The sequence below is a fragment of the Bombina bombina genome, chromosome 3 (assembly GCF_027579735.1).
Source record: "Bombina bombina isolate aBomBom1 chromosome 3, aBomBom1.pri, whole genome shotgun sequence".
NCBI lineage: Eukaryota > Metazoa > Chordata > Amphibia > Anura > Bombinatoridae > Bombina > Bombina bombina.
This window is the reverse complement of record NC_069501.1, coordinates 672,664,270-672,678,749: the sequence shown is the minus strand read 5'-3', so window position 1 is coordinate 672,678,749 and position 14,480 is coordinate 672,664,270. Positions and strand designations below refer to the sequence as shown.

Below are 14,480 nucleotides of genomic sequence, written 5' to 3'. Positions count from 1 at the left end.
TGTCTTGTATCCAAACTTATATTTCCTTAAAGGGACAGTGCACACCAATTTTCATATAACTGCATGTAATAGACACTACTATAAAGAAGAATATGTGCAAGTACTGATCTAAAAATCCAGTAAAAAACCTTTTAAAAAAAAACGTACTTAGAAGCTCCCACTTTAGCACTGTTGATGAGGTTGACTGGTACACCCACTGAAAGGGGCTGGAAAAACAAGAAGAGCAGACACCCCCAACCCCTAATTCCTTGCATATGAAAAGACAGATAGCATAAACAGGAGCCAGCAGTAGTCTGTAAACACACATATACATCTGGCACTGTGGGGCTTGGTTAGTAGTCTGAAATCAGCACAATGTTATTAAAAATAAGCAAAACTATACATTTTAATAAAAATACTACCAGATGGGCTATATAAATGGATCATGTACAAAACATTTATGCAAAGAAAAATCTAGTGTACAATGTCCCTTCAATGAAGGAGAGGCATTGTCATGTAATTCTTGCAGCTAGAGTAATAAAATATTTTAAATTATCAATGACTCACCCTATAATATTTAAAACATAGTTTGCTTTCTTAACATGAAGGTATCTTTCACCTTACTGACAATCTTTTACATTTCACCGGAAGAAGAAATTTGAGAAATAAAAGAGTGAAATGGGAATAAAAACTGATCTTGTAAGCACATAAATAAATCTCTCTGCATAAGATGGTGGGTGCAAATAGCTACTTGTAGATTCCTTATCCTAATGAAATGGAAGACAGGTTCAGAGCAAACAATGAGATAGCTATGGGAATAGGTTTACTGACCTTTGTTGCCAGTGTCATGGATTAAAATCACTTTTTTGATGTATCAATATTTTCCAGTCTTATAGCAATGGGTCCTCCTTGATTTTGTTCCTCACCATGGTTGTCTTTTAGGTTCCTTCTTTTATACAGAAAAAAACTCAATCAAAAGTCAATGCTGTTTGCTAATCAAATGAAATAATTAGGATTGTTGTGGCCTAGTTAAGATGGCACAGATATGTAGTTAGATGAAAATAGCATGAGAACACACATACATCTGTATATAAAGTAGGGGTAACAAAATTCTCATATCTTGTTTTTTCACTGTAGGGACTCTGTAAACTCGGTTCCGCTGGTGGTACGGATTATGCATTAAGGCAGTTTGCTGAGGGTTCTACAGATAAACTTGCTAAGCAGTGCAGAAAGTAAGTATCGCAGAACATTTCTATATGTTTCTTATGTGTTTCTATATATGAAAACTTTTTACATTAAGTTGGAATCTTTTTTTGAATAAATATAAATAAAGGAATTATTTATGTGACCTACATGAGTACACAGCACTAACGTATATGCTCACTTTTACCAGGTGGTTATGCAACCCAGAAATTGACATACAAACCAGAAAGTGGGCAGTGGAAGGCCTGGCTTACCTGACCTTAGATGCTGATGTAAAGGATGACTTTGTAGAAGATGAGCAATCTCTGAAAGCCATGTTTGAACTATCAAAGGTATCTGGTATTGCAACACAACATCTGACTTTATATAGTTGCACAGTGAAGTAGACTATACAGTTTCTTTTATAGTAAGCTGCAGGGATATCAAAAGAATAATGTGTTATTTACAGATGTGCTTTTTTCTCTAATCAGACAGCTGATAAGACCGTCCTTTATTCTGTGGCAACCACTCTGGTGAACTGCACCAACAGCTATGATGTGAAAGAGGTCTTACCCGAGCTGGTACAGCTGGCAAAGTTTTCTAAGCAGCACGTTCCTGAACAACACCCAAAGGTTTGTGACGGCAAAACAGTTCTCTATAACGGCACTAGGAAACTTTATTTCTTGAGTGAATTCCTGGAGACTAAAACGGGTCTCATTATTATGTAATGCCCAAAATAAGATAATAATTATTGTTTTTAGCTTATTTAATTATTTACTATTAATATGATTAAATAAACACAAAACCCAATTTTTTTCCTTTCATGATTTGGATAGTGCATGCAATTTTAATCAACTTTCTAATTTACTCCTATTGTAAATTTTTCTTTGTTCCTCTTGCTATGTTTATTTGAAAAAGCATAGGAGCCGGCCCATTTTGGGTTCAGCACCTGGGTAGTGCCTGCTGATTGGTGACTAAATGTAATTTTCTTAAAACTGCATGCTCTATTTGAATCATGAAAGAAAAAAATTGGGTTTTGTTTCCATTTAATTTCTTAAATATGCAAAGTTTGTTACAAATACACATGCATTTATTTTTTGTTATTTTTTTTAAATTAGTTTTCTCCAACATTGGTGTGTCCGGTCCACGGCGTCATCCATAACTTGTGGGAATATTCTCTTCCCCAACAGGAAAAGGCAAAGAGCACAGCAAAAGCTGTCGATATAGTCCCTCCTAGGCTCCGCCCACCCCAGTCATTCTCTTTGCCGTTGAACGAGCAGCATCTCCACGGAGATGGTGAAGAGTATGTGGTGATTAGTTGTAGTTTTTTATTCTACTATCAAGAGTTTGTTATTTTTAAAATAGTGCTGGTATGTACTATTTACTCTGAAACCGAAAAAGATGAAGAGTTCTGTTTGTGAGAGGAATATGATTTTAGCAGCAGTAACTAAAATCGTTTGCTGTTTCCACATAGGACTGTTTGGATGAGATAACTTCAGTTGGGGGAGACAGTTGGCAGACTTTTCTGTTTAAGGTATGACTAGCCATATTTCTAACAAAACTGTGTAATGCTGGAAGGCTGTCATTTGCCTCATGGGGACCGGTAAGCCATTTTCTTAGTCTCAAACAGAATAAAGGGCTTAATATGGGCTATAAAACTTTTATGGGCTAGATCGATTGCTTTATTTGGGCATTTTATACAGCTTTATGTTGAAATTCACACTTTATAAACTTTGGGGAACGTTTTTTTACGTCAGGCACTGGTTTAGACACCTTCCCAGTCAGGAAGGGCCTTCTCTGTAGTAGGCAGAGCCTCATTTTCGCGCCATTACTGCGCAGTTACTTTTGAGACAGGACATGCAGCTGCATGTGTGTGGGTCTGAAAGTAGTTGAAAAGGTTCCTAGAAGGCTTCATTTGGTATCGTATACCCCTTGGGTTTGTTAAAGTCGCAGCAAAGACTGTAGCTGGGACTGTAGAGGGGTTAAAACTGTAACCGGCTCCGGTTTCCTCATTTTAAGGGTTAAAAAATTTGGGGTGCAATGCTTTGAATGCTTTAAGACACTGTGGTGAAAATTTGGTTAAATTTGAACAATTCCTTCATAGTTTTTCACATATTCAGTAATAAAGTGTGCCCTGTTTAAAATTTAAAGAGACAGTAACGGTTTTGTTTTAAAACGGTTTTTGTACTTTATTGACAAGTTTAAGCCTGTTTAACATGTCTGTGCCTTCAGATATGTATGGAAGCCAATGTGTCTCCCCCTTCAAAATTGTGTGATAATTGTGCCATAGCGTCCAAACAAAGTAAGGACAGTACTGCCACAGATAATAAAGTTGCCCAAGATGATTAATCAGATGAAGGGAGTAGACATAGTTCTACATCATCTCCTTCTGTGTCTACACCAGTTTTGCCCACGCAGGAGACCCCTAGTACTTCTAGCGCGCCAATGCTTGTTACTATGCAACAATTGACGGCAGTAATGGATAACTCCATAGCAAATATTTTATCCAAAATGTCTGCATTTCAGAGAAAGCGCGATTGCTCTGTTTTAAACACTGTAGAGCAGGAGGGCGCTGATGATAATTGCTCTGTCATACCCTCACACCAATCTGAAGTGGCCATGAGGGAGGTTTTGTCAGATGGGGAAATTTCTGATTCAGGTAGAATTTCTCAACAGGCAGAACCTGATGTTGTGACATTTAAATTTAAATTAGAGCATCTCCGCGCACTGCTTAAGGAGGTGCTATCTACTCTGGATGATTGTGACAACCTGGTCATTCCAGAAAAATTGTGCAAGATGGACAAGTTCCTAGAGGTTCCGGTGCACCCCAACGCTTTTCCTATACCCAAGCGGGTGGCGTTCATAGTGAATAAGGAGTGGGAGAAGCCCGGCATACCTTTTGTCCCCCCTCCTATATTTAAGAAATTATTTCCTATGGTTGACCCTAGAAAGGACTTATGGCAGACAGTCCCTAAGGTCGAGGGGGCAGTTTCTACACTAGCCAAGCGCACTACTATTCCTATCGAGGATAATTGCGCTTTCAAAGATCCTATGGATAAAAAATTGGAGGGTTTGCTTAAAAAGATTTTTGTACAGCAAGGTTACCTCCTGCAACCTATTTCGTGCATTATTCCTGTCACTACAGCAGCATGGTTCTGGTTCGAGGAACTAGAAAAGTCGCTCAGTAGAGAGACTCCGTATGAGGAGGTTATGGACAGAATTCACGCACTTAAGTTAGCTAATTCCTTTATTTTAGATGCCGCTTTACAGTTAGCAAGATTAGCGGCAAAAAATTCAGGGTTTGCAATTGTGGCGCGCAGAGCGCTCTGGCTAAAGTCTTGGTCAGCGGATGTATCTTCCAAGACAAAATTGCTTAATATCCCTTTCAAGGGTAAAACCCTTTTTGGGCCAGAATTGAAAGAGATTATCTCAGACATCACTGGGTGTAAGAGCCACGCCCTTCCACAAGATAGGCCTTTCAAGGCCAAGAATAAGTCTAATTTTCGTTCCTTTTGCAATTTCAGGAACGGACCTCCAACTCTGCAGCCTCTAGACAAGAGGGTAATGCTTCACAAACCAAACCAGCTTGGAAACCGATGCAAGGCTGGAACAAGGGTAAACAGGCCAAGAAGCCTGCTGCTGCTACCAAAACAGCATGAAGGAGTAGCCCCCGATCCGGGACCGGTTCTAGTAGGGGGCAGACTCTCTCTCTTTGCTCAGGCTTGGGCAAGAGATGTTCAGGACCCCTGGGCACTAGAAATAGTTTCTCAGGGTTATCTTCTGGAATTCAAGGAACTACCCCTAAGGGGAAGGTTCCACATGTCTCACTTATCTTCAAACCAAATAAAGAGACAGGCATTCTTACATTGTGTAGATAGAAGACCTGTTAAAAATGGGAGTGATACACCCAGTTCCAACCGTGGAACAAGGAATGGGTTTTTACTCAAATCTGTTTGTAGTTCCCAAAAAAGAGGGAACTTTCAGACCAATTCTGGATTTAAAGATCCTAAACAAATTTCTCAGAGTGCCATCGTTCAAAATGGAAACTATTCGATTTTACCCACAATCCAGGAGGGTCAATTTATGACTACCGTGGATCTAAAGGATGCGTATCTACATATTCCTATCCACAAAGATCATCATCAGTTCCTAAGGTTTGCCTTTCTGGACAAACATTACCAGTTTTGTGGCTCTACCATTCGGGCTAGCCACTGCTCCAAGGATTTTCACAAAGGTACTCGGGTCCCTTCTAGTGGTTCTAAGACCAAGGGGCATTGCAGTGGCACCTTACTTGGACGACATTCTAATACAAGCGTCGTCTCTTTCAAAGGCAAAGGCTCACACAGACATCGTTCTGGCCTTTCTCAGATCTCACGGATGGAAAGTGAACATAGAAAAAAGTTCCCTGTCTCCGTCGACAAGAGTTCCTTTCTTGGGGACAATAATAGATTCTTTAGAAATGAAGATTTTCCTGACAGAGGTCAGAAAGTCAAAACTTCTAAACGCTTGTCAAGTTCTTCACTTTGTTCCACGACCTTCCATAGCTCAGTGCATGGAAGTAGTAGGGTTGATGGTTGCAGCAATGGACATAGTTCCTTTTGCGCAAATTCATCTAAGACCATTACAACTGTGCATGCTGAAACAGTGGAATGGGGACTATACAGACTTGTCTCCAGTGATTCAAGTAGATCAGAAGACCAGAGACTCACTCCGTTGGTGGCTAACCCCGGATCACCTGTCCCAGGGAATGAGCTTCCGCAGACCAGAGTGGGTCATCGTCACGACCGACGCCAGTCTAGTGGGCTGGGGCACGGTCTGGGACTCCCTGAAAGCTCAGGGGCTATGGTCTCGGGAAGAGTCTCTTCTCCCGATAAACATTCTGGAACTGAGAGCGATATTCAATACTCTCAGGGCTTGGCCTCAACTAGCAAAGGCCAGATTCATAAGATTCCAATCAGACAACATGACGACTGTTGCTTACATCAACCATCAGGGGGGAACAAGGAGTTCCCTGACGATGAGAGAAGTGACCAAAATCATAAAATGGGCGGAGGATCACTCCTGCCACCTATCTGCGATCCACATCCCAGGAGTGGAAAACTGTGAGGCGGATTATCTGAGTCGTCAGACATTCCATCCGGGGGAGTGGGAACTCCACCCGGAGATATTTGCCCAGTTGACTCAATTATGGGGCATTCCAGACATGGATCTGATGGCGTCTCGTCAGAACTTCAAGGTTCCTTGCTACGGGTCCAGATCCAGGGATCCCAAGGCGACTCTAGTGGATGCATTAGTAGCGCCTTGGACCTTCAACCTAGCTTATGTGTTTCCACCATTTCCTCTCATTCCCAGGCTGGTAGCCAGGATCAAGCAGGAGAGGGCCTCGGTGATCTTGATAGCTCCTGCGTGGCCACGCAGGACTTGGTATGCAGACCTGGTGAATATGTCATCGGCTCCACCATGGAAGCTACCTTTGAGACAGGATCTTCTAGTACAAGGTCCATTCGAACATCGAAATCTAGTTTCCCTCCAGCTAACGGCTTGGAAATTGAACGCTTGATTTTATCTAAGCGTGGGTTTTCGGATTCTGTAATAGATACTCTGGTACAAGCCAGAAAACCTGTAACTAGAAAAATTTACCATAAAATATGGAAAAGATATATCTGTTGGTGTGAATCCAAGGGATTCTCATGGAGTAAGATCAAAATTCCTAGGATCCTTTCCTTTCTACAAGAAGGTTTGGATAAGGGATTATCAGCGAGTTCTCTAAAGGGACAGATTTCTGCTTTATCTGTCTTGTTACACAAACGACTGGCAGCTGTGCCTGATGTTCAAGCTTTTGTTCAAGCTTTGGTCAGGATCAAGCCTGTTTACAGACCTTTGACTCCTCCCTGGAGTCTGAATTTAGTTCTTTCAGTTCTTCAAGGGGTTCCGTTTGAACCTCTACATTCCATAGATATCAAGATGTTATCTTGGAAAGTTCTGTTTTTGGTTGCTATTTCTTCTGCTAGAAGAGTTTCTGAGTTATCTGCTTTGCAGTGTAATCCGCCCTATCTGATGTTCCATTCAGATAAGGTTGTTTTGCGTACTAAACCTGGTTTCCTTTCCAACAAGAATATTAACCAGGAAATAGTTGTGCCTTCTTTGTGTCCGAATCCAGTTTCAAAGAAGGAACGTTTGTTACACAATTTAGATGTAGTTCGTTCTTTAAAGTTCTATTTAGAAGCAACAAAGGATTTCAGACAAACGTCTTCTCTGTTTGTCGTTTATTCTGGCAAGAGGAGAGGTCAAAAAGCTACTGCTACCTCTCTTTCCTTTTGGCTGAAAAGCATCATCCGATTGGCTTACGAGACTGCCGGACGGCAGCCTCCTGAATGCATCACAGCTCACTCTACTAGGGCTGTGGCTTCCACATGGGCCTTCAAGAACGAGGCTTCTGTTGATCAGATATGTAAGGCAGCGACTTGGTCTTCCCTGCACACTTTTGCCAAATTCTACAAATTTGATACTTTTGCTTCTTCGGAGGCTATTTTTGGGAGAAAGGTTTTGCAAGCTGTGGTGCCTTCTGTTTAGGTAACCTGATTGGCTCCCTCCCTTCATCCGTGTCCTAAAGCTTTGGTATTGGTTCCCACAAGTTATGGATGACGCCGTGGACCAGACACACCAATGTTGGAGAAAACAGAATTTATGCTTACCTGATAAATTACTTTCTCCAACGGTGTGTCCGGTCCACGGCCCGCCCTGGTTTTTTAATCAGGTTTGATGAATTTCTTTCTTTAACTACAGTCACCACGGCACCTTATGGTTTCTCCTGTTTTTTCTCCTGTCCGTCGGTCGAATGACTGGGGTGGGTGGAGCCTAGGAGGGACTATATGGACAGCTTTTGCTGTGCTCTTTGCCATTTCCTGTTGGGGAAGAGAATATTCCCACAAGTTATGGATGACGCCGTGGACCGGACACACCGTTGGAGAAAGTAATTTATCAGGTAAGCATAAATTCTGTTTTATACATAAATAATCACAGAAAAACTATAAAGCATCATAATTAGTTACATAAACCATTGCAGCCTAATCAAGTCAGCTCTCACACTATAAAGTATTTCTGTTCCTTCTCTACTTATTTTTGGACCTTTTGATCCTAACATGTAAGCTAATACAAGTAGCCCTTGGCTGAATAATTCAACCATCTCAGGTATAGCTATTACTAATGAGGGTAACACAAAAAGACCTGTGGCTTACAGGCTATAATTTGAGCGGATCTCACCAAGCATATTGTAGTAGGCCTCATACACAAGCATCCTTGCATTGCACATGTTCTAAGCAGAGATGATGTCAATTAACTTATCAAGTCTGGCTCTGGGAACATTCACTAGACAGGGATGTGATTAGCACATGAGCTAGCACTGTATGCCCAGCAGATTATGTGTAAAATAAACCTTCAATAACTCTTACTGCAAGCAGATTTACAAACTTGTGCATATTTGCAAAAAAAATTATCTTATTGCTCAATGTGCTTCTGTATATGAGTATAGTACACTGAAATTTCTATCAAACTTTTAAGGATCTATGTAGTTTTTTGTAATGACAGTGAACTCAATCAGGCCCATTTATCAAGCTCCGTACAGAGCTTGAAGGGCCGTGTTTCTGGCGAGTCTTCAGACTCGCCAGAAGCACAACTTATGAAGCAAGCGCTCCATAACCCTGTCCGCCTGCTCTGAGCAGGCGGAGAGGAATCGCCGGAAATCAACCCGATCGAATACGATCGGGTTGATTGACACCTCCCTGCTGGCGGCCGATTGCCCGCGAGTCAGCAGGGGGCGGCATTGCACCAGCAGCTCTTGTGAGCTGCTGGTGCAATGTTAAATGCGGAGAGCGTATTGCTCTCCGCATTTAGCGAGGTCATGCGGACCTGATCCGCAGTGTCGGATCAGGTTCGCAAGACCTTTGATAAATTGGGGCCCATAAGTGGATATCAGTAGATAGTAACTAAATATCTGCAAGACTAAACATGGCTCCATTTGAATTCTACACTATATACAGTACACAATGACATTTTTGATGTATAATTATAACATTTAAATATGATTTTATGTGTAATTTGTTTTAGACATAATTTTGTTATCAATCACACTGCTGTTAAATAAAGGGGCAGTAAACTGAACATATCCAATCATGCATATGACACTATTTTCACGTTAGAAATATTTTTTTTCAAGAAAAAGATTTATTTTAAAGTTGCTTATTTCAATTCTGAAACCAATCAGAGCATCTACTGCTGTATTGGTGAAATGTTTTCTTTCTCAGTACAGGAACATCAGTTTTACAAAAACTGTAATACATTTTACAACTGATCCTTTTTTAGATAAACCAAACTAAAATTACTTTAAGGGATATGAAACCCAACAATTTTCTTTAGTGATGCAGACAGATCATACAATGTTTAAAAAGTTTCCATTTGACTTCTATTATCAACTGTTATTCATTCATATGGCATTATTTGTTGAAGAACACTACATGACAGAAAATAGTGCTGCCATTTAGCGCTCTAGCAAATAGATAAGATTCTTGAAAAACTGCTGCCATATAGTTTTCCAGACACATGCACACTCCTGAGTTTACATTCCTGTTTACAAAAGATACCAAGAGAACGAAGACTCATTTAAGTTTCATGTCCCTTTAACTGTCCCTTTAAGCTCACTTTGGAAATACATTTAAAGTTTAAAAAAGCAGAAAATGAAAGAATTATAGAACCTCAATTAGTAAACTTTATTTATATTAAGAACACAAGCTTTACATTAAGAACACAAGCCTTACATTAAGAACACAAGACTTACACTAAGAACACAAGCCTTACATTAAGAACACAAGCCTTACATTAAGAACACAAGCCTTACATTAAGAACACAAGCCTTACATTAAGAACACAAGACACACTAAGAACACAAGCCTTACATTAAGAACACAAGACTTACACTAAGAACACAACCCTTACATTAAGAACACAAGCCTTACATTAAGAACACAAGCCTTACATTAAGAACACAAGCCTTACATTAAGAACACAAGACTTACACTAAGAACACAAGCCTTACATTAAGAACACAAGACTTAAACTAAGAACACAAGCCTTACATTAAGAACACAAGCCTTACATTAAGAACACAAGCCTTACATTAAGAACACAAGACTTACACTAAGAACACAAGCCTTACATTAAGAACACAAGCCTTACATTAAGAACACAAGCCTTACATTAAGAACACAAGCCTTACATTAAGAACACAAGACTTACACTAAGAACACAAGCCTTACATTAAGAACACAAGACTTACACTAAGAACACAAGCCTTACATTAAGAACACAAGCCTTACATTAAGAACACAATACTTACACTAAGAACACAAGCCTTACATTAAGAACACAAGCCTTACATTAAGAACACAAGACTTACACTAAGAACACAAGCCTTACATTAAGAACACAAGCCTTACACTAAGAACACAAGCCTTACATTAAGAACACAAGCCTTACATTAAGAACACAAGACTTACACTAAGAACACAACCCTTACATTAAGAACACAACCCTTACATTAAGAACACAACCCTTACATTAAGAACACAAGCCTTACATTAAGAACACAAGACTTACACTAAGAACACACGCCTTACATTAAGAACACAAGCCTTCAGGGGCGTATTTAGGTTTTGTGCTGCCCTAGGCACTCAAAATTCTTCTGTAAAAGAGTGAAGAAAAAATGATACTAAATGTAAATTAGAAAGTTATTTAAAACTGGATGTTCTATATCTGAATCATGAAATAAAGATTGGGGGTTTCATGTCCCTTTTATATTATTTAACCCAGTGCTTATCCCAGAGTTAGTTTATAGGACTCTCCTTTTTTTCTCATTTTCTTAAAGAGAACTGTCCATTATCACCATACTCTCTTTCCTTTATATCATCTTCCTTTTCTTTCTCACACTAAGAAAACCATTACTGAAGCAAGCATCTAATGAATCATAGATTTGCTGCTGAGATTCTCTCTCTGTATTACAGTGCCTGTATAGGTTATGCCATAGGCTATACTCCCTAACAATCATAATGAATGACTGTTTCAACTTGTACTTTGCATTTAAAGGGATAATAAGCACCCTGTAATCATAAGACATTTCTGATGTCTTTCTATAGAATAAACATTCAGCCAAGTCTAAACATTTTTTAAACAAATTAACATCTTGTGGGCTGCAATTGTTTTTAAATAGCCAAACTTCCCCCACCACTTGCCTTATTTCAAAGAGACTTGCATCTGCAGACAACAAGGCTAGCCATGATCAATATGTTCATATAAACTGAATCATTTTGCTGTTACTGTCTGCTAAAGTAAATAAGGAAAATATATGTGGCAGGGTTAGCCTTGACATGTCTGCACTGTGCATTTCCAGTCCAGGGAATTAGAAAATCCAACATTTTCAAATCTTAATTACACTGAAAGGAGGCAAAATGAATAATTAAAGTATATTACAAAGTTGTTTTACTATACATAACTAAAAAATTTACATTAAAACCTCAAGGTTTTTATCATTCTCCCTCACCAAGTCATGATCAGATTCTCACTGTGAAGGCAACTCAATTGACCCGGTCTTCACCAATCTCTGTGCCATTTCCAGCTTCTCTAACTTGCCCTTTTCACTCTCTGACCACAATCTACTAAGATTCATACTTACTCTACTTGCATCCTCCTCATAAGCCCCCCAAAAACTGCTACCTTACGGGGATTTAAATGACTTGGATCTCACAGACATTTCTGCCCAGCTAAAACCTCTACTCTCCAACATATTATCCCTCTCTTGCCCAGACATTGTGGCCTCACAGTATAATTCTGCAATAAAATCAACACTAAGCTGCAACTGTTTGCCATGTATTATGCATTCAACGACAACCATGGCACACCAAACAGACCTGCTATCTTCAGCGATGTTCACAGACTGCTGAACGTCAGTGGAGAAAATCACACATCCATGCTGATTTCCTGCATTATAAATCATCCTCAGGCAGTGGCATATTTAGCTTTTGTGCTGCCCTAGGCACTCCAAATCATGCTGCCCCCAAAACCACCCAACAGCCCCCACAATTAAAGCCATTTTTGGCCATAACATTTTTTGGTCATGGAGTAATGTGACTTTTCCCCCCTGCATTTCTAAATTAAATGTTCACAAGCCAAGGCTTGTAAAAATATTGCATACTTTCAGGTAGGCTTAATTAGAACATGTGTACACACTACACAGTATACATAGTCATATTCATAATGATAGATATGTGTCATACTGTCATATGATCATCATATATTGTTATTTTTATCACACCACAGTGCACTGTGCAGGAACCAACATCATCAATACATGCCAGCATATTAATCACAATAATGCACAAAATAACCAGCCTTTTACATGAATCCCTCTTAATTCCTGTTTGCTTTACAGAACTTTCTGTGTACTGAGCAAACATTGCTTCCCACCAGAATTGATTTTACATCCATTGTTCTGTTCATGACACACACACATAAATATATATATATATATATATATACATACACACACACACATATATATATATATATATATATATATATATACACACACACATATATATATATATACACACACACACATATATATATACACACACACACACATATATATATATATATACACACACACACACACATATATATATATATATATATATATATATACACACACACACATATATATATATATATATATATATATATATATATATATACACACACACATATATATAAACACACACATACACACATATATATACGCACACACACATATGCACACATGCACATACACATTGAACCTTGCACTGTGCTGTTGAACACATAAATAGTAATTATTTGAGGTCCCTCAGATTAGAACTGAATCATTTCAACCCCTGCTCTTGGCAAATTAATATTGGATTCTACTATGGTTGTAAACTTTGCTGTCTAGTAGTATTAACAAAAATAATGTTTATAGACACTTGTTATTGCAAGGGAGTAAAATTCCAGTTTCAATATAATTAAGCCACATCACTTACGTACTTACTGTTCAAGTCGACTATAGTTAATGTCCCCAGTCAACACCTAATACTGATATTTGTCAGCCGTGAGTAATTTTGGTTATATTTTTGTGCTACTGAATTTTCCAGCACTTTTAATAGACGGAAGAGCAGCAGCTTTGTAAGACAAGTCTAATAAAATTGATGGGGACGAAGCTCAGTCCCAGAAATCCTTTCACCATTTAAGTAATAATATACATGAAACCGAACAGCATTCAAGATAAAACCATATATTGCTGCACTGTGATGCCACATCTGCATGGCAGGAGTGATATTCTGTAATTTAATTGAACATAGTTGTTTAAGTATTAATAACTGTTTTTAAATACATTGAGTGATAAAGCAACATCTTTACACGGTTTACACAGAATAACTGAAAGTTAACCGTTATTAAACAATTATGTACATTTAAATTACAGAATTGCATTCCTGCCATGCAGATGTTGCGTCACAGCTGATAGCTGTGAGTGTGAAGACTTTGCCTAACACGTCAGATCACGTGTACACGTGCAACTGGTGGAAAACGCCACGTAATGTCGGCGGTAAGCCGCCCAGAAAAAATAAAAATATTTTTTTAAAATCCACACAGTCAATGCAGCGGCAAGTGCCGCCCCCCAAAATTTGCCGCCCTAGGCACGGGCCTTGTAGGTCTAGGCCTTAATACGCCCCTGTCCTCAGGTCATACAACTCTGCCCTCAGCCGGGCCAAACTATTTCTCCTCCCTTGTGTCAACTCACGCATCTACCCCCAGAAGGCTGTTCTCAGCCCTTAACTGCCTACTATGTCTGCCTGTACCTGTGCCCACTACCAATCTTACTGCTCAGATTATTGCTGACCACTTCAAAAATTAAAATCGACACAATTAGAAAATAAATCTCTCCCTCAAACCCAGCCCTCCTACTCATGCCTTCTATTAACAAAACTCTCTGCTACTTTCCTCCTGTAACAGAGGAAGAAGTCTTCATACTCCTTTCTTCTGCTCATCTCATAACCTACCAATTTGACCCTACCCCTTCATGATGTCTTCTCTCTCTGCTTCTCTTACCCCTACTCTAACAGCTCTCTTCAACCAGTCTCTCACCACTGGTACATTTCCTGATACATTTAAGTATGCATCAATCACACCAATCTTAAAAAAAGCCCTCACTTGACCCCTCCACCCCTTCTAACTATCAGCCGGGCTCCTTACTTCCC

The 14,480-nt window shown here is 39.4% G+C and overlaps 1 protein-coding gene across 1 annotated transcript in view; it reads left to right on the top strand.

Moving 5' to 3' along the window:
- Positions 1-14,480, top strand: part of UNC45B (unc-45 myosin chaperone B) — an 83,866-nt gene that overhangs the window by 39,031 nt on the left and 30,355 nt on the right. Inside the window, exons 11-13 of the mRNA XM_053707426.1 lie at positions 1,117-1,211; positions 1,373-1,514; positions 1,653-1,793. Coding sequence (XP_053563401.1) covers positions 1,117-1,211; positions 1,373-1,514; positions 1,653-1,793 — 378 coding nt within the window. The remainder of the gene's footprint in view (positions 1-1,116; positions 1,212-1,372; positions 1,515-1,652; positions 1,794-14,480) is intronic.